This window comes from Mobula hypostoma, chromosome X1, assembly GCF_963921235.1.
Source record: "Mobula hypostoma chromosome X1, sMobHyp1.1, whole genome shotgun sequence".
NCBI classification, from domain to species: Eukaryota; Metazoa; Chordata; class Chondrichthyes; order Myliobatiformes; family Myliobatidae; genus Mobula; species Mobula hypostoma.
In genome coordinates, this window is record NC_086128.1 from 57,851,823 (window position 1) to 57,872,486 (window position 20,664).

The 20,664-nt window shown below is 44.0% G+C and overlaps 1 protein-coding gene across 1 annotated transcript; it reads right to left on the minus strand.

Moving 5' to 3' along the window:
* Positions 1-261: 261 nt before the first annotated feature.
* On the minus strand, positions 262-12,340 carry LOC134340493 (sperm microtubule associated protein 1-like). The gene is made up of 3 exons (XM_063037803.1): positions 12,092-12,340; positions 9,350-9,449; positions 262-796 (listed from the first exon to the last, which is right to left on the minus strand). Exons 1-3 carry the CDS (start codon positions 12,323-12,325, stop codon positions 639-641), a joined length of 492 nt encoding a protein of 163 aa, XP_062893873.1. The 5' UTR covers positions 12,326-12,340; the 3' UTR covers positions 262-638.
* Positions 12,341-20,664: the final 8,324 nt, after the last annotated feature.

Sequence of the window (20,664 nt, forward strand, 5' to 3'; positions counted from 1 at the left end):
GCCAGATGGGGTGGTTTGAGTATGTCAGAAACTGATGATCTCCTGGGACTTTCACACACACCAGTCTCTGGAGCTTACAGAGAATGGGGCGAAAAACCAAACACCATCCAGTGAGCAGCAGTTCCGTGGGTGAAAAAGCCTTGTTAGTGAGAGAGGTCAGAGGAGAATGGCCAGACTGTTTCAAGCTGACAGGACATTACAATAGTGGTGTATAGAAGAGCATCTTTGAATGCACAGCACATCAAACCTTGAAGCGGATTGGCTACATCAGCAGAAAACCATGCCAGGTTCCACTCCTGTACCTAATAAAATGGCCACTGTGTGTATGTTCCACCCAGGGATACCACATGAAGAAACCCACAGGCCTAATTGCCAGTTTAAGTGAATATTTTTAAAAATACTGCCTTTCCACAAATGCTTTAGTGAAGCATCTACTTCTTATTTTCGGAACAATTTAATAGCATACGCTATTTTGTTGAACCTGTCACACTCTTCCTGGCTCATCACATTTAATTCAGCTCTTCAGAAGAGGTAACATCCTCAAAACGCATTTAAAATGCAGAAACTGATGTTCTTCTGGCTTCTCAGTTCTCTGAGGACTCCATCCTTGTGGGGTGGGGAGGGGGAGCCCATGCACACTAGTGCAATGGGAGTTTGGAGACTTCTCCAAAAATGGAAGGCTTTTCTCTCAGGCTGGGAGTATTCCGTCTGTAACCAAACCTTCCATTATATCCAACAATGGGTTTGATGTCTGATAGGTATCCCCGGTGGCCGATTACTTGGTCATATGAGTGACCTGCAAAATCAATACATAAGTAATTAGATCAAATCTCTTGTTGAGCTTTTCTCATCACTTCCAATACAGTAAATCATTGCTGATTATGTGATATTAAAGCTCTCTCTCATTCTCATCAACATATCCCAGTTGAGTCCCATAAACTGGTAATTGGTTGATTATAGTCACAGGTTCAAAGTTCAAACCTTGAAAGTAAATTTATTTTCCAAGTACATATATGGATTGGGCGGTAACCCTGCCATTTCTTTTGTATTTTTGTCTGTTTTTTTTACGAGGCCAAGTTACTAGCTCGATGCTCGACCTAGCACAGACGGAAGGTGTGCAAGGAGCCAGCTGGATTTGAGCCTGGGACCACCGCCTCAAAGTCCAGTGTGGATCCTGCTGCATCGCGAGCCCGCTATGACACCACACACAAACCTGAGGTTAATTTCCTTGTGGGCATTCACAGTAGAACAAAGAAATACAATAACATCAATGAAAAACTACACACAAAGACTGACAAATAACCAATCTGCAAAAGAAGACAATCTCTGCAAATACAATAAAAATTAAATAAATAATACTGAGAATACGAGTTGCAGAGCTCTTGCAAGCAAGTCCATAGAGCAGTGTTCCGAGCAACATTGTGTTGTTTGTTAATGCAAATGACACATTTCAGTGTATGTTTCAATATACACGTGACAAATAAACATGATTTTTAAATAAACACACACAAGATGCTGGAGGAACTCAGCAGGCCAGGCAGCATCTATGGAAAAGAGTGACCAGTCAACGTTTGGGGCTGAGACCCTTCATCGAGACTGGAGAAAAAAAGATGAGGTGTGAATAAGAAGGTGGGGGAGAAGAGGAAGAAACGCAAGCTAGTCGGTGATAGGTGAAACCAGGGGAAAAGTAAAGAGCTGGGAGGTTGATTGGTGAAAGAGATACAGGGCCAGAGAAGGGGGAGTCTGATCAGAGAGGACAGAAGACCTTGGAAGAAAGGAAAGGGGGAGGAGCACCAGAGGGAGGTGATGGGGAGGTAAGGAGATATGGTGAGAAAGGGATATGTGAATGGGGAATGGTGAAGGAGGAATCGATGTTCATGCTATCAGGTAGGAGGCTATCCAGACAGAATACAAGGTGTAGCTCCTCCACCCTGAGTGTGGCCTCATTGTGGCAGTAGAGGAGGCCGTGGACTGACATGTCAGAATGGGAATGGGATGTAGAATTATAATGGGTGGCCACTAGGAGATCTCGCTTTTTCTGGTGGATGAAGCGTAGGTGCTCAGCAAAGTGGTCTCCCAATCTGCTTCGGGTTTCACTGATACGTATACAGGAGGCCATACTGGGAGCACCAGACACAGTGGATGACCCCAACAGACTCCCAAGTGAAGTGTTGCCTCACCTGGAAGGACTGTTTAGGGCCCTGGATGGTCGTGAGGAAGGAGGTGTAGCACTTGTTCCACTTGCACAAGGTGCCAGGAGGGAGATCAGTGGGGAGGGGTCGGAAGTTGTGCTTTGTGGTGTGATCGCATTGAAGATGGCAGATGTTATGGAGAATTATGTACTGGACGTGGAAGATAGTGGGGTGGTAGGTGAGGACAAGATGAACCCTATCCCTGGTGGATTGGCGGGTGGATGGGATGAGGGCAGACATGGCGAAATAGAAGAGATGCACTTGAGGGCAGCCTTGATGATGGAGAAAGGGAAGCCCCTTTCTTTGCAAAAGAAGGACATCTCCTTCATTCTGGAATGAAAAGCCTCTCACCATTACAGCAGATGTGGTGGAGATGGAGGAATTGAGAGAAGGGGATGGTGTTTTTGACAGAGGATTTTTGAATCTTGAGTTTGTACGTTCTCCCCATGACTGCATGGGCTTTTAGTGTTAGTGAGTTGTGGGCATGCTACATTGGCATTGGAGGCATGGCAACACTTGTCGACCACCCCATCACGTCCTCGCGTATCTAATTTGACACTAACAATGCAATTCACTGTATGCTTTGATCTGTATGTGACAAATAAAGCTAATTTTAGGGAAAAAATCCCTCAACGCGACAGTATCAGCAAGTACAGCCCCAAACCTATTAAATGCTCCTCATACATTACCCATTGCATTCCCGGGATCATTGTTGTGAACCTCCTCTGGATCCGCTCCATGCCAGCACATCCTTTCTTAGACATGTGACAATAATAAACCAATTTCCCAATCCAATGATTCATAAAGTGATTTAGTTACCATAATGTCCTCCAATAATCTTATGCAAAAATTTTATTTAGATTTCCAGAATTTGTTGTTGTTTTAAAGTTTATTTTATTATTAATCCTTGTTTTCAACAGCTGAGTTAACCCTATATCCCTGGAGGCCTGGTGAAAAATGTTCTGTATTGTATGAAGAGGTTTTTCCTGAAATCACTTAGGACTGCCTTTGCTCAAGTACTTAATCGCAGCTATTGGATGGGGGTGTAGAATTGTTATTTTTCTTGCAGCTTAACTTTCGAATGCTTTCTTGTATTTTTATATAATCACCTACATACATGTAATTGATCAGTGATTTTTCCAGTGATTGTGGATTTTTCTAGAAACTTCCTAAGTTTTCAGTAGCAGGTGTTGCAGCATGTGAACTTGGCTATTTTATTGGTTAATTGTTATCAATAGAGTTTCTGTTAACTCTAGTCTAGTATGAGAAGTCCATGACTACTTTCTTAGTCTGGTTTCTTTTCTTCATTCTTTCAATGCTTCTTCTTGTGGCTAAAGGGATCAGGGGGTATGGAGGGAAGGCTGGTACAGGGTTCTGAGTTGGATGATCAGCCATGATCATACTGAATGGCGGTGCAGGCTCGAAGGGCCGAATGGCCTACTCCTGCACCTATTTTCTATGTTTCTTCTTTGCTCATGTAATATACAAAGGCTGATTGATAAGTTCGTGGCCTAAGGTAGAAGGAGATGAGTTATTAACTTCAAGCTTTCTGCATAATCTCTCAAAGAGTTGACCTGCACGTGCATGTAATGAGAGCTGTATAGCTCAACTCCTTCTACCCTAGGCCACAAACTTATCAATCACCCCTGCTGCGGACACTTTCTGGGCGTCCAAGATCTGTATGTTCCATCACCGCTGGACTAAGTGTGTAAATGTAGGAGCGAACTATGTTGAAAAATAAATGTGCTAGGTTTTCTAAAATTGACTCCTTCTACCCTAGGCCATGAACTTATCAATCACCCCTCGCATTTAATAGAACAGCCATTAGCAACAAGTCTTATGCCTACACAAGGAATTCTGCAGATGCTGGAATTTCAAGCAACACACTCAAAAAATGCTGGTGAACACAGCAGGCCAGGCAGCATCTATAGGAAGAGGTACAGTTGATGTTTCAGGCCAAGACCCTTCGTCAGGACTAACTGAAAGAAGAGCTAGTAAGAGATTTGAAAGTGGGAGGGGGAGATATGAAACGATAGGAGAAGACAGGAGAGGGAGGGATGGAGCCAAGAGCTGGAAAGTTGATTGGCAAAAAGAATACAAGGCTGGAGAAGGGAGAGGATCATGGAACTGGAAGCCTAGGGTGAAAGAAAGTTGGGGGGGGGGAGCCCAGAGGATGGGCAAAGAGTTATAGTGACAGAGGGAGAAAAAGAGAGAGAGAGAAAAATGATAATAATAAATAAATAAATAAATAAGCGATGGGGTGTGAAGGGGAGGAGGGGCATTAACGGAAGTTAGAGAAATTAATGTTCATGCCATCAGGTTGGAGGCTACCCAGATGGAATATAAGGTGTTGTTCCTCCAACCTGAGTGTGGCTTCATCTTGACAGTAGAGGAGGCCATGGATAGACATGTCAGAATGGGAATGGGATGTGGAATTAAAATGTATGGCCACTAGGAGATCCTGCTTTCTCTGGCAGACAGAGCATAGGTGTTCAGCAAAGCGGTCTCCCAGTCTGCGTTGGGTCTCGCCAATATATAAAAGGCCACATCAGGAGCACCGGATGCAGTTTATCACCCCAGCCAACTCACAGGTGAAGTATTGCCTCACCTGGAAGGACTGTCTGGGACCCTGAATGGTGGTGAGGGAGGAAGTGTAAGGGCATGTGTAGCACTTGTTCCGCTTACAAGGATAGTGCCGGGAGGGAGATCAGTGGGGAGGGATGGGGGGGGGGCGAATGGACAAGGGAGTCGCGTAGGGAGCGATCCTTGTGGAAAACAGAAAGGAGGGGGAGGGAAAGATGTGCTTAGTGGTGCGATCCCGTTGGAGGTGGCAGAAGTTACGGAGAATAATATGTTGGACCTGGAGGGTGGTGGGGTGGTAGGTGAGGACCAGGGGAACCCTATTCCTAGTGGGGTGGCGGGAGGATGGGGGTGAGAGCAGATGTGCGTGAAATGGGGGAGATGCATTTGAGAGCAGAGTTGATAGTGGAGGAAGGGAAGCCCCTTTCTTTAAAAAAGGAGGACATCACATAAAGTACAGAATAATAATATACATAATAATAATGTATCAATGTGCAATAATAATGTACAAAATAATAAAGCACAGAATATTGTACTATGATGTGTGTTCTCCTGTCACAATCAGATGAACTGTTGTATATGCTTATTGCATTTGGTAGGAAAGATTTTCTGTATAACGATCTTTGTGACAGTGGAGCTGAATGAGTCTTTGCGAAAGGGGTGGAGGGGCTCTGCTGCTTATTCAGTAGGTTATGGAGAGGATGTGTCAGATTGTCCATCATGGGTAACAGTTTGTTTAGTGACCTCCTCTCCATCACTAACTCAAAGAGTCCAGGTTGTAGCCAAGAACTGATCCAACCTTTTTGATGAGTTTAGTTAGTCTTTTTGCATCACCAGCACTGGTGCTGTTCCCCCAACATAAAGCCGCAAAGAAGATTGCACTCGCTACAACAGACTGGTAAAAGATCTCCAACATCCTGCTGCACACATTGTAGGATTTCAGCTTACTTAGAAAATAAAGTCTGCTTATCCCCTTCTTGTAAGAAGTGGATTTGTGGCAAAAAAAAAGCACAACAGCGTCTCTTCCACCTCAGGTGCCTGAAGAAGTTCAGCATGGGCCCCCAAATCCTTCAAGACCTTCTACAGAGGCACCACTGAGAGCATCCTGACTGTCTGTATCACCACCTGGTATGGGAACTGCACCAACCTTGATCGCTGGGCACTGCAGAGAGTGGTACGGACAGCCCAGTGCATCTGTGGATGTGAACTTCCCTCTGTTGAGGACATTTATAGCAGCAGGTGCAGAAAGAAGGCCTAGAAGATCATCAGGGACGCCAGTCACCCCAACCATAAACCATTTCAGCTGCTTCCATCTGGCAAACGCTACCGCAGCATTAAAGCCATGACCAACAGGCTATGGGACAGCTTCTTTCTACAAGCTATTAGACTTATAAATTCGCATGTCTGTACAACACAAAGATTTTTTACTCCCTCATGTTGTGGGATGGAAAGAGGACGAGCTAGAAGGTGATACGTGAAGCCAGGTGGGGTGGGGGAGGGGGGAATGAAGAAAGTAGCTGGGAAGTGATAGATGGAAAAGGCAAAGGGCTAGAAAAAAGGAATCTGATAGGGGAGTCGACCGTGGGAGAAAGTGAAAGAAGAGGGGCACCAGGGGAGCTGATAGGAAGGTGAGGAGAAGAGGTAAGATGCCAGAGTGGGGAATGAAGAAAGAGAGAAGGGGAAGGGAAAAAAAATTACCGCAAGTTGGAGAAATTAAATTTCATGCCTTTGGGTTAAATAGATGGAATATGAAGTGTTGCTCCTCCAACCTGAGAGTGGCCTCATTGTGACACAAGAGGAGGCCATGAACTGATATGTCAGAATGGGAATAGGAATAGGAATTTAAATGGTTGGCCACCAAGAAATTCCACCTTTTGTGGACTGAGTGGAGGTGTTCGACAAAGCGGTTCCCCAATCTATGTCAGTTCTCACCAATGTAGAGAAGACCACATTGGGAGCACTGGATACAGTAGACTATCCCAGCAGATTTGCAGGTGAAGTATTGTCTCACCTGGAAGGACTGCTTGTGGCCTTGAATGGAGGTGAGGGGGGGAGATGAATGACCGGGTGTAGCATTAATGTAGTTTGCAAAGATACATGCTAGGACAGAGATTAGTGGGGAAGGATGAATGGACAAGAGATGAATGGAGGGAGGGATCCCTGTGGAAAGTGGAGATGGTGGAAGTTATGGAGAATGATGTATTGGATGTGAAATTTCATGGGGTGGTAGAGGAAAAATTATTACCATTCCTATAACTCACCTTCAGCCAACTTGATCACAGGGCCCACAGATGATTGGAGTGTTCAGCCATCATAACCAACTTGACGCTGCCTACTCATCACGCATTGCCAGTGATCCTGTTACAAGTACATTTTCATCGTACCCATGCATACATGTACAGTACTGTGCAAAAGTCTTAGGCATATATACTGCACAGTACTTTCAAAATTTTAGGTATTGCACTGTACTACTGCTGCAAAAAACAAATTTAATGATGTATGTAAGTGATGATAAACCTGATTCTGATATGAGCCTCTACTATGGATGGAGAGTGGGAAGGGGGCAGGGAGAGGGGAATCATGGTTAGGAAAAGGGGAGGGAGCAGGAAGCACAGAGAGACATTCTGTAATGATCGATAAACCAATTGTTTGGAATCAAATGACCTTGCCTGGTGTCTCGGGGCTGGATGTGTCTGCATCCGCAAAACCTACCACTCCCCTGGCACTCCTACTCTGCCACCTATCCCACACCCCTCCCGCGGTGCTCCATCCTCACCATTCCCAACATCCTTTGTTCCCACTAGATTTACAAACTCGCTCTCCATTCCACATTGACAAATACAATACTGTGCAAAAGTTTTAGGTCCCCAAGCTATATATTGTATATATGCCTAACATTTTTGCACAGTACTGTACTTATGCATATAACAGATTCAGATTTAGATTTACTTTACTTATCACATGTACATGGAAACATACAACCCCAGCCTATCCAGTGTTGTTACTATGCTTCCTAAGAAATTCAACCAATTCAGATTCTCTTATTTATCACATGTACATGGAACCACACAGTGAGCTGCATCATTTGTGCTAACAACCAACACAACCAGGGATGTGCTGGGGGCAGCAGCAAGTGTCGCCACATATTTGGGGACCAACACTGCTTGCCAGAATAATACAGAACACAACAACAACAAAACAAAAACAAAAGAGATTCTGCGGATACTGGAAATCCAACGCAATGTACACAAAATGCTGGAGGAACTCTAGAAGTCAGGCAGCATCTATGAAAATTAACAAACAGTTGACGTTTTGGGCTGAGACCCTTCTTCAAGACCAAAACTGGAAACAAGCCCCTTTCCTCCCGCCTACTCTCCCTCACACCCACATACACATGGACAGGCCTTCTGTCTCCAGTTTCCAGTTCCAACTCTTTGGCCATCAGGCTTCAACTTTCATACCTCCTGCTCACATGGACATCTTATGCTGGGATTCACCCACTTTGGACAGTCCAACATCCATGGGAGTCCTTTGTTACCCGTCCACGTCGCTGACCTTTGAGCTCGGAGCAGAGGCCTAGACTCCGGATGTCCTTGGCATCAGTTGATGTTGCCTTAGAATGCTTAGCGGGTGAGTAGACTCTGAATGCTCTTCATCTCATATCCATGTTGCTAGACTTTCAGCACAGAGTGGAGGCCTAGATTCTGAATGTTTCTCATCCCTTGTCCACATCGCGAGCCTTCAAGCATGAAGGAGAAGGATTCATCACCCATCCACATCACTGAACTTTGAACGTGCAGCTCGATTTCACCAGCAGTGCAGGCAACTTCCATTACAACTCTTTGAGAAGCCTACTCACCCCTACATTAGCGAGGAAGCTGGGGATGGATTAACTGATACTGGGCTCTGCAGGCAATGACCGCAAGAACAATTTAATGAAGGATTCCCAGTGTAAGAACAAGGCTTTCACAGTCAGTTCTTCCCCTTTGAGATGTTTCACAATGGAAATAATTGTCTAAAGCAACATAATTATTTTTTGCTTAAAAGAACTTAACATGCTTTATAATCCTTAAAGAGGATTAAAACTGGGTGCACTGCAGCGTAACACTATTACAGCACCAGCGACACAGGTTCCATACCTGCAAGGAGCTTGGACATTCTCCCCGTGTTTGTATAGGTTTCTTCTGGGTGCTACAGTTTCCTCCCAGATCCCAGAGATGTATGGGTTAAAAACGTTAACACGAGGAATTCTGCAGATGCTGGAAATTCAAGCAACACACATCAAAGTTGCTGGTGAACGCAGCAGGCCAGGCAGCATCTCTAGGAAGAGGTACAGTCGACGTTTCGGGCCGAGACCCTTCGTCAGGAGGGGTCCTGACGAAGGGTCTCGGCCCGAAACGTCGACTGTACCTCTCCCTAGAGATGCTGCCTGGGCTGCTGCGTTCACCAGCAACTTTGATGTGTGATGTATGGGTTAGTAGGTTAATTAGTCACATGGGTCAATTAGGCAGTGCAGGTTTGTTGGGCCAGAAGGGCCTGTTACCATGCTCTATCTCTGAATAAATAAAATTACTTACCTGCTCCATATGCATTTCTACTGGTAAGATATTTTTGAGCAGGTCCATTTTTGTAAAAATAGTCCACAAGCCAGCCATGGTTTGATGTCCCACCACGATCCTAACAAAGAATGCTTACTCATCAAATTTTCTCCATGTAAACAAAGTTCAAATTTCAAGTTCAGGGTAAACTGATTATCAAAGTGTTACAATGTACTACTTTGAGATTCATTTTCTGCAGGCTTTTATAGGCAAAGAATCAATACAATAGTCAATAAACAGGAGAGATTCTGCAGATGCTGGAAACCCAGAGCAACACCCACAAAATTCTGGAGGAACTCAGCAGGTCAGGCATGGAAATTAATAAACAAGTTGCTGTTTCAGATGAAGACCCTTGATCAGTTCCTCCATCATTTTGTGTGTGTGTTGCTCGAAATACAATAGAACTTATGAAAAACTATACATAAATGAAGACTGACAAAGAACAAATGTGCAAAAGAAGACAAACTCTGCAAATAAAATAAATAATACTCAGAACATGAGTTGTAAAGTTCTTGAAAATGAGTCCATAGGTTGTGGAATCAGTTCAGTGCTGAGGTGAGTGACGTTATCCACGCTGGTTCAGGACCCTAATGGTTGTACAGTAATAACTGTTCTGGAACCTGGTTAACAGGACATATATGCTTCCTGGAAGTTCCTCTTGGGTCAAAATCCTGGCACCTCCCGCCAACAGCAGTGTGGCATCTAAAAGAGGTAAACTATGGACCTAAAGTGGGCAAATAGGATCAGCAGAGAGAGGTACCATGGAGAATGGCATGTTAGGTTGAAGGGCAGTAGTTTAAATATTTTCTCAAACCAATTTGGATGAGCGATAACTTCTGACAGATTCCCAAACCATGGTACACGTTCCTTTGTACCTTGCTTGGATTGGGATAAGGGATAGATAAGCCAAAGAAACTGTGTCTGGGGTAGGGGAGTGCTTGGACAAGCTTTTGTAGGAGATTGGGGGCTGGGATAAGGGTAGCAAGATAGAACCAGTAAGATTCATAGTTACAGAACTGAATGATAAAAATGGGAGATGGCAGTGTTACAAGACCATGTAATAAAGACATAATAAGGAAAAGACATACAACTATCAATTGTCTTTATAATTCTGGACATGCTCCTAAAGAATATTTTTATAATAATCAATTCAGTCAAATAATTTAGCAATACTGCCAACGGTATTTCTCTAGAGTGTCAGAGGCTGAGAGGAGATCCCTCATATAAGTTTATAAGATTACAAGAGGTGTAGATAGACAATCAGTATCTTTATGCCAAGATTGAAATGCCTACTGCTAGAGGGCATGATTTAAGGTGAGGGGGGTAAATTTAGAGATGTGCAGGGGTGCAGGGCAGGTTTCTTTTCCATAGAGGCTGGTGGGTATCTTGAATTCACACTGCCAGGGATGGTGGTGGAGGCAAATAGAACAGAGGTGTTCAAGAGGCTCTAAGATAGGCATATGAATGTGCAGAGAATGGATTTGTTTTGTTAGGCCTTTAATAACTAGCTTAATTAGTTTGATACACATTGCTGGCTGAAAGGTGTGCACTATATTGTTCTATGTTCAGGTGTTGTACTTTCCAGGGGGTGCACCAGTAAGTTGGTTCTTGCTAATGTACACTCATGGCCTCTTTATTAGGTACCCCTGCTCCTCAATGCAAATATCTAATCAGCCAATCATGTGGCAGCAACTCTATGTACAAAAGCATGCAGACATGGTCATAAGGTTCAGTTGTTGTTCAGACCATCAGAATGGGAAAGAAATGTGACCTAAGTGATTTTGACTGTGGAATGAATGTGAGTGGCTGACAGGGTGGCTTGAGTATCTCAGAAACTGCTGATATCCTGCAATTTTCACACACAAGGTTCTAGAGATTACAGTGAAAGGCGTGAAATACCAAAAGAAATCCAGTGAGTGAGTGGCATTCAGTGGTTGAAAATACTTGTTAGTGAGAGAATTCAGAGAATGGCCAGACTGGTTCAAGCTAACAGAAAGGTGACAGTAACTCCTGTTGTAACACATTTCCCCAAGTGGTACAACAGAAGAGCATCTCTGAACGCACAACACATCGAACTTTGAAGTGGATGTGCTACAGCCGCAGTGGACCACAAACATGCACACTGTGGCCAATTTATTAGAATGATTCCTGGGATGGCAGGACTTTCATATGATGAAAGACTCGATCGACTAGGCTTGTACTCGTTGGAATTTAGAAGATTGAGGGGGGATCTTATTGAAACATATAAAATCCTAAAGGGATTGGACAGGCTAGATGCAGGAAGATTGTTCCCGATGTTGAGGAAGTCCAGAACGAGGGGTCACAGTTTGAGGATAATGGGGAAGCCTTTTAGGACCGAGATGAGGAAAAACTTCTTCACACAGAGAGTGGTGAATCTGTGGAATTCTCTGCGACAGGAAACAGTTGAGGCCAGTTCATTGGCTATATTTAAGAGGGAGTTAGATATGGCCCTTGTGGTTAAAGGGATCAGGGGGTATGGAGGGAAGGCTGGTACAGGGTTCTGAGTTGGATGATCAGCCATGATCATACTGAATGGCGGTGCAGGCTCGAAGGGCCGAATGGCCTACTCCTGCACCTATTTTCTATGTTTCTATGTACAGGAGATACCGAATGAAGTAGCCACTGAGTGTACATTCACTTTAACCCTACAGAGAATGTACCCACTTACGCCGCCGTGTCGACACCAAAACTCCGCGTTACCTGATCAGTCCTCTTGAGAAGCTTCCTCATAAACTTGGTCTCGAAAGCGTGCTTGCTGTAAGGGTCATTCTGGGCGTTGTAGGGCGGGATGGCGTCGCACAACTTGGGGTTGATTTTTCCGTTCATCAAGGAGCTGCTAGAGACAGCCATACAGTCCAAGATGAAACCTCTTTCTCTTTTGAAGTAGTAATGATCCAGGCAACAAACTCCAGGAGGACAGGGATTACTGTCCATGACTGCAGTGCCGATTCAGACGTGGCCCCGTCCACCTCCATTTAAAATCAGCCCAGCCTTGCAGATGTCACAGTGACAGTTATTAGCTATCACAGTTACGTTTCCTTTAAATACAACTTTACCTTTTTAGCCGACAAATTTTCAACTGGTGCAAATAAAATAGTCCTGTGAAAGTTCATTGTATACGGGCAGCGATTTGATCGCGTTAAGTTATATATATATTTCACTTCTCACAACCTCTATCATTCGATCTGAGGTTTCCATGGCTCCAGAGAAAGTTCAAAGTAAATTTATTATCAAAGTGCTTCTATGTAACCATACATTACTTTGAGATTTACTTACTTGCAAGAAATCACAGAAATTTGTGAACGCACGTTTTGGGCAGCGCCAATCAACGATCAGAAACGATGTCTCAGATTCGCCGAGTACATAAGGCATCGGTTCGCGGCAGTTTGGTGTTTTGAGATCGATCGGGATTGATTGGCGAGAGCAAATTAAAATGAGGCAGGGGGCAACCTTGAGTGAGATAAAATGGAAATGCTGTAGGTAGATTTTACCGCAGTATAGTTATTGATTTCCTTCTTTATATCTGTTCAGTTAGGATAGTAGAGATGCCGGGCAGGATAGTGGAATGCTCCTATTGCAGGATGTGGGAAGGCAGGGAGATCTCCAGTGTCCCTGATAACTACAACTGTGGGAAGTGCATCCTGCTACAGCTTCTAACACTCCACGTGAACTCCGGATCATTCGGGAGGCTGGGGGGTGGGGTGATAGGACATATAGAGAGTTTAGTTTCACCCAAGGTGCAGGATACAAAACACTGAGTGACAGTCAGGAGGGTGAAAGGGCTTAAACAACCAATACAGAGTACCACCGTGGCCATCCACGTCGACAACAGGTATATCACTTTGGGGGAAAATGACCTAACAGAGGAAAGTCACATCCGTCAGGTCTTTGGCAATAAGCCTGGTTCTGTGGCTCAGAAGGGATGGGGATGAGGCAGTACATTGGCAGTACATTGGTTTTGTGGGAGAAGCCAGAGAGTGGTAGTAGATGGTTGCCTCTCTGACTGGAGGCCTGTGACTCATGTAGTACTGCAGGGATCAGTGCTGGGTCCATTGTTGTTTGTCATCTATATCAATGATCAGAGATTAAGGGAGCTAGGGCTTTACTCTTTGGAGAGAAGGAGGATGAGAGGAGACATGATAGAGGTGTACAAGATAATAAGAGGAATAGATAGAGTGGATAGCCAGTGCCTCTTCCCCAGGGCACCACTGCTCAATACAAGAGGACATGGCTTTAAGGTAAGGGGTGGGAAGTTCAAGGGGGATATTAGAAGAAGGTTTTTTACTCAGAGTGGTTGGTGCGTGGAATGCACTGCCTGAGTCAGTGGTGGAGGCAGATACACTAGTGAAGTTTAAGAGACTACTAGACAGGTATATGGAGGAATTTAAGGTGGGGGCTTATATGGGAGGCAGGGTTTGAGGGTCGGCACAACATTGTGGGCCGAAGGGCCTGTACTGTGCTGTACTATTCTATGTTCTATGTAATGATCTGGATGATAATGTGGTTAACTGCATCAGCAAATTTGTGGATGACACAAAGATTGGGGGTGTAGTGGACAGCAAGGAAGTCTATCAGAGCTTGCGGTAGGATCTGGACCAGCAGGAAAAATGGGCTGAAAATGGTAGATGCAATTTAATACAGACAAGTGTGAGGTGTTGCACTGTGGTAGGACCAACAAGTGAACAGTAGGGCACTAAGGAGTGTGGTGGAACAAAAGGATCTGGAAATACGGGTCTATAATTCATTGAAAGTTGTAAAGAAATCTTCATAAATCAAAATATTGAGTTGTGGTATTATGTTAAAGTTGTATAAGATGTTGGTGAGGCCAAATTTGGAATATAAGGCACAGTTTTGGTCACCCACCTACAGGAAAGATGTAAGTAAGGTTAAAAGAGTACAGATAAAATTTGCAAGGATGTTACTGGAACTGGAGTACCCGAGTTTTAAGGAAAGAATGAATAGGTTAAGACTTGGTATTTTATTCCTTGGAACATAGAAGATTGACTGGAGATTTGATATTAGTATATAAAATTGAGGGGTATAGACAAGGTAAATGCAAGCAGGCTTTTTCCACTGAGGTTAGGTGAAACTACAACCAGAGGTCATGAGTTAAGGGAGAAAGGTGAAAAGTTTTAAGGGGAACATGGGAGGAAATTTCTTCACTCAGAAGGTGGTGAGAATGTGGAACGAGCTGTCAGCACAAGTGGTGCATGTGAGCTCAATTTCAATGTTTAAGAGAAGTTTGGATAGGTACCTGGATGGTAGCGTTATGGAGGGCTATGGTCCTAGTGCAGGTCGACGGGGGTAGGCAGTTTAAATGGTTGACATGGACTGATGGGCTGAAGGGCCAGTTTCTGTGCTGTATTTTTTCTATGACTCTGAAAATAAAGAAATACAATGGAATTTATGAAAAACTATACATGTCAAAGACCAATGTGTGAAAGACAAACTGCGCAAATAATTAAAAAAATAGATAAATAACAGCGAAAACACGAGTTGTAGAGTCGTTGAAAATGAGTCTATAGGTTATGGAGTCAGTTCAGCAATGAGGTGAGTGAAGTTATCCAAGCTGGTTCAGCAGCCTGAACGTTGAGGATTAATAACTGATGGTGTGGGACCTAATGCTCCTCTATCTCCTGCCTGATGGCAGTAGCAAGAAGAGAGCATAGCCTGTATTATGAGGGTCTTTGATGATGATGATGGTGTTTTCCTGTGACAGCACTCCTTCTAAATGTGGTCAGTGGCTTTGCCTGTGATGGACTGATCTGTATCCATTATTTTTTGTGGGCTCTTCTGCTCTTGGGTAGGCAGGATACTGTACATCTATATAGAAATTTGTCAAAGTTTTAAATGACATGCCCCAAGGCTGTGTAAATTTCTAAAAAAGTAGAGGAGCTGTTGTGCTTTCTTTGAAATGTCCCAGGACAGACCCTCTGATATGGTAATGTCAAAGAATTTAAAGTTACTGACCCTCTCTACCTCTCCTCCCCTGATGAGGACTGGGTCATAGACCCTCGGTTTCTTCCTCCTGTAGTCAATAATCAGCTCTTTGGTTTTACTGACGTTGAGTGAGAGATTATTGTTACGGCACCATCCAACCAGATTTTCAATCTCCCTGGTACAATTAGAAAGGGCTACTTTGCATTGAAGGCAGTTAAGGACTCGTTTATCTATAGTGCTGTTTGAGGAACTACTATAAGATGAAGCAAAATATTAGACAAAGTTAAAAGCAGTTTAAAAGATTTTCATGGACAGGCAAGACCCACCAAGAACTTCTACAAAGAGTAACATAGTGGAGCCTTGCTGACAGAGGACTTGGAATATTGTGTACACTTTTGGCTTCTTTACATAAAATAAGATAGAGGGAGTGCAGTGAGGATTCACTGGATGGGTTACTGGAACGTTAGCCTTACCAAATGGGAAGAGATTGATTGAGTGACTCCTTAGCTGTGGCCTGCAGCCATCGGTCACCTGAACTGGCTTCATTCACCATAGCGTTGAACTGGCTGTGGTTGTGGACTCTACATTTCATAGTCTTTTTATTATTTGTTTACTTTTTTTTATTGTTTGCACCATTGATTCTTTTTTCACACATTGGATGTTTGTTGGCTTTTGTATTTTTTTAATGGATTCTATTGTGGTTCTTTGTTTTGTGGCTGGCTGCAAGAAGACAAATTTCAGGTTTGTATTTGGTATGTATACTTTGATAATAAATTTATTTGAACTTTGAGTTGTGTATTGTCTAGAGTTTAGAAGAATGAGAGATCTCATTGCAATGTAGAAACATAGTTGTCAGACACAGGAACAAGTATTTCAGGCTACTGCGTGAAATATGATTGCTGTTGCTGGTTCATGGCTCCGGTGTCGCGGATTCAATCCTGACCTTTGGTGCTCTCTATATGACATTTGCACGTTCTCCAGGTGCTATGATTCCCTACCACCTTCCAAAGACATGAATATTGTCTGCTGCAAGTTGTCCCTCTTGTAGGTGGGATGGGGCAGCAAGTATCGGACACCTCCATCAACTGCTCAGCACTGCCATTCCCAGTTCTCTTCCCCAATACTGCCCCATCCCACCTACAAGAGGGACAACTTGCAGCAGACAATATTCATGTCTTTGGAAGGTGGTAGGGAATCATAGCACCTGGAGAACGTGCAAATGTCATATAGAGAGCACCAAAGGTCAGGATTGAATCCGCGACACCGGAGCCATGAACCAGCAACAGCAATCATATTCACCACCCTGAAGCTTTGCAGGCTAGGTGCAGGGCGGAAACCTCTCTTGGCTGAGGGTTTGAAGTCCCAGGGTAAGAGGGACACAAATCTCTTTACTCAGAGGGTGGCCTTCAAAGTTCTCTACTTTAGATGTGGAGTAATTGAAAACTACAGCACTAAAATAGGTCCTTCAGCCCATCTAGTCTGTGCCAAACTGGGCCTCCTGTCCCATGACCCTCTCATATCCCCTTTGCCAATCACCTGTCCAGCTCTTGGCTCCATCTCTCCCCCTCCTGTCTTCTCCTATCATTTTGGATCTCCCCCTCCCCCTCCCACTTTCAAATCTCTTACTAGCTCTTCCTTCAGTTAGTCCTGACGAAGGGTCTCGGCCTGAAACGTCGACTGTACCTCTTCCTATAGATGCTGCCTGGCCTGCTACGTTCACCAGTTTGATGTGCATTGCTTGAATTTCCAGCATCTGCAGAACTCATAGAAACATAGAAACATAGAAAATAGGTGCAGGAGTAGGCCATTCGGCCCTTCGAGCCTGCACCGCCATTTATTATGATCATGGCTGATCATCCAACTCAGAACCCTGCACCAGCCTTCCCTCCATACCCTCTGATCCCCATAGCCACAAGGGCCATATCTAACTCCCTCTTAAATATAGCCAATGAACTGGCCTCAACTGTTTCCTGTGGCAGAGAATTCCTCAGATTCACCACTCTCTGTGTGAAGAAGTTTTTCCTAATCTCGGTCCTAAAAGGCTTCCCCTTTATCCTCAAACTGTGACCCCTCGTTCTGGACTTCCCCAACATCGGGAACAATCTTCCTGTATCTAGCCTGTCCAATCCCTTTAGGATTTTATATGTTTCAATCAGATCCCCCCTCAATCTTCTAAATTCCAACGAGTACAAGCCCAGTTCATCCAGTCTTTCTTCATATGAAAGTCCTGCCATCCCAGGAAACAATCTGGTGAACCTTCTTTGTACTCCCTCTACGGCAAGGATGTCTTTCCTCAGATTAGGGGACCAAAACTGCACACAATACTCCAGGTGTGGTCTCACCAAGGCCTTGTACAACTACAGTAGTACCTCCCTGCTCCTGTACTCGAATCCTCTTGCTATAAATGCCAGCATACCATTTGCCTTTTTCACCGCCTGCTGTACCTGCATGCCCACTTTCAATGACTGGTGTATAATGACACCCAGGTCTCGTTGCACCTCCCCTTTTCCTAATCGGCCACCATTCAGATAATAATCTGTTTTCCTATTTTTGCCACCAAAGTGGATAACTTCACATTTATCCACATTAAATTGCACCTGCCATGAATTTGCCCACTCACCCAACCTATCCAAGTCACTCTGCATCCTCTTAGCATCCTCCTCACAGCTAACACTGCCGCCCAGCTTCGTGTCATCCGCAAACTTGGAGATGCTGCATTTAATTCCCTCATCCAAGTCATTAATATATATTGTAAACAACTGGGGTCCCAGCACTGAGCCTTGCGGTACCCCACTAGTCACTGCCTGCCATTCTGAAAAGGTCCCGTTTATTCCCACTCTTTGCTTCCTGTCTGCCAACCAATTCTCCATCCACATCAATACCTTACCCCCAATACCATGTGCTTTAAGTTTGCACACTAATCTCTTGTGTGGGACCTTGTCAAAAGCCTTTTGAAAATCCAAATATACCACATCCACTGGTTCTCCCCTATCCACTCTACTAGTTACATCCTCAAAAAATTCTATGAGATTCGTCAGACATGATTTTCCTTTCACAAATCCATGCTGACTTTGTACGATGATTTCACCGCTTTCCAAATGTGCTGTTATCACATCTTTGATAACTGACTCCAGCAGTTTCCCCACCACTGACGTTAGGCTAACCGGTCTATAATTCCCCAGTTTCTCTCTCCCTCCTTTTTTAAAAAGTGGGGTTACATTAGCCACCCTCCAATCCTCAGGAACTAGTCCAGAATCTAACAAGTTTTGAAAAATTATCACTGATGCATCTACTATTTCTTGGGCTACTTCCTTAAGCACTCTGGGATGCAGACCATCTGGCCCTGGGGATTTATCTGCCTTCAATCCCTTCAATTTACCTAACACCACTTCCCTACTAACATGTATTTCGCTCAGTTCCTCCATCTCACTGGACCCTCTGTCCCCTACTATTTCTGGAAGATTATTTATGTCCTTCTTAGTGAAGACAGAACCAAAGTAATTATTCAATGGAGTCTCAATTCCTCGAGTTTGTGCCAAACTATTAGTCTGTCTAGTCCCATCAACCTACACCTGGACCACAGACCTCCATACCCCTCCCATTCAAATTTCTCTTAAATGTTGAAATCAAATCTGCATTCCATACTCTCACTACCCTCTAACTTAAGAGGTTCCCCCTTGTGTTCCCTTTAAGCCAGGGGTTCACAACCTTTTTATGCTGTGGACCTCCACCATAATCAAAGGGTCCGTGGACCCCAGGTTGGGAACCCCTGCCTTAAACATTTCACCTTTCACCCTCATCTTATGAACTCTAGTTCTAGTCTCACCCAACCTCAGTGGAAAAAGCCTGCTTGCACACCTGTGGGAGATCAACCAGAGTCCATTCAACAGAGTAAATGTTTGTTTGGCTTTGAAGAGAATCATGACATCTGGAAAATGCCACTAAGGCTGAGTAGCACCATGATGTAGATGAACAGTGAAGCAAGTTTGAAGGATCAAGTGGCTTTCTCCTGCTCTGGGAACTGGGAACTTAAAAGGATGTTTCTAATAGTGACTAGAGTCCAGGACCAGAGGACACAACATCAGAATACAAGGACATCCTGTAGAACAGAGATTTTAAAAATCTCTGGAAAAAAATTCTTTAGCTAATGGGTGGTGAATCTGTAGAATTCATTGCCACAGACAGCTATTGGGTATATTTAAGGCAGAGGTTGATAGGGTGAATAAATCATCCATGATCAAATAGCAGAGGAATCTTGATGAGCCAAATGACTTAACTCTGATCCTACGTCTTATGATATGGAACATCCCTTTTGATAGAGATAGAGGCAGAGGCTTTATAAGGCATTGGTCAGACTGCACTTGGAGTATTCTGAGCAGCTTTAGGCCCCTTTTCTAAGGATGTGCTGGCATTGGAGATCACATTGTGCTAGTCTAATCCTGATCCCTCGTCTTATGGTTTTATAACAACTGGCACTGGAAATTCAGTACATTAACAAAAACAAAACTTTTGATGTTCATATCTGACCATAGGAATTAAAAATTGAATAGTTCTGTTAAACTTGTATAGATATTAGGTTAAGTAATACTTGCAATATCACTTAATTGCATAGGTTTCTAAAAGGAGACAAAAGATTCTGCACATACTGGAAATCTGGAGCAACGGTTGTGGAAAAGAAAACAGTTGACACTTTAGGCTGAATCCCTTTGAGTCTGCTCCACCATTTGATCATGGCTGATTTATCTCCCCCCCCCCCCCATTCTCATCACCCCAATTCCTTCAACATTCTCACCAATTAAGTAACAACCACTGCTTTAAAAAATACTTGGCCTCTTGAGTTGTCTGGGGCAATTAATTCTGCAGTCACCACCTTATGGCTAAAGAAATAAAGTGCAAAGCTAGTGAACTATAATGAGGTAGATTGTGAGGCTTGAGTCCATTTTACATAAGAGGTCTGTTCGGGGGTGGGTGGGAGGAGAGGGAACAGTGGGATATTTAAGACAGGCTATGTATGCTTTCGGGGTTTTCTATCTTTTTCCTGATGGGAAAGGAGTTGAAAGGAAATATTCAGGGTGTATTGGGTCTTTGAATATGCTGGCTACTTTGCTGAAGCAGATTGGTCCACAACTCAGCACATCCATCCCTTGCAGAGTAGTTGCCACACTAAAGGCTGATTTATACTTCTGCGTCAACTCGACTCCGTAATCTACGCAAGTGACCTACTCGTGTTGTGAGCATTTATACTTGTGCGTTGGTGTCTGCATCGCTCTGCAATTCGCACACGTGCACACCTGCCCGTGCAAGGCTCCATGGTCATGGTAGTCTTTCTTGGG

What these genes read in the sequence shown, in the direction of transcription:
- LOC134340493 (XM_063037803.1), bottom strand. Translation starts at nt 12,325, where the DNA reads ATGGACAGTAATCCCTGTCCTCCTGGAGTTTGTTGCCTGGATCATTAC. An exon ending in TTCTCAAGAGGACTGATCAG is followed by an intron (nt 9,450 to 12,091) that starts GTAACGCGGAGT and finishes ATTCTTTGTTAG; the next exon opens with GATCGTGGTGGGACATCAAA. An exon ending in TAGAAATGCATATGGAGCAG is followed by an intron (nt 797 to 9,349) that starts GTAAGTAATTTT and finishes TTGATTTTGCAG; the next exon opens with GTCACTCATATGACCAAGTA.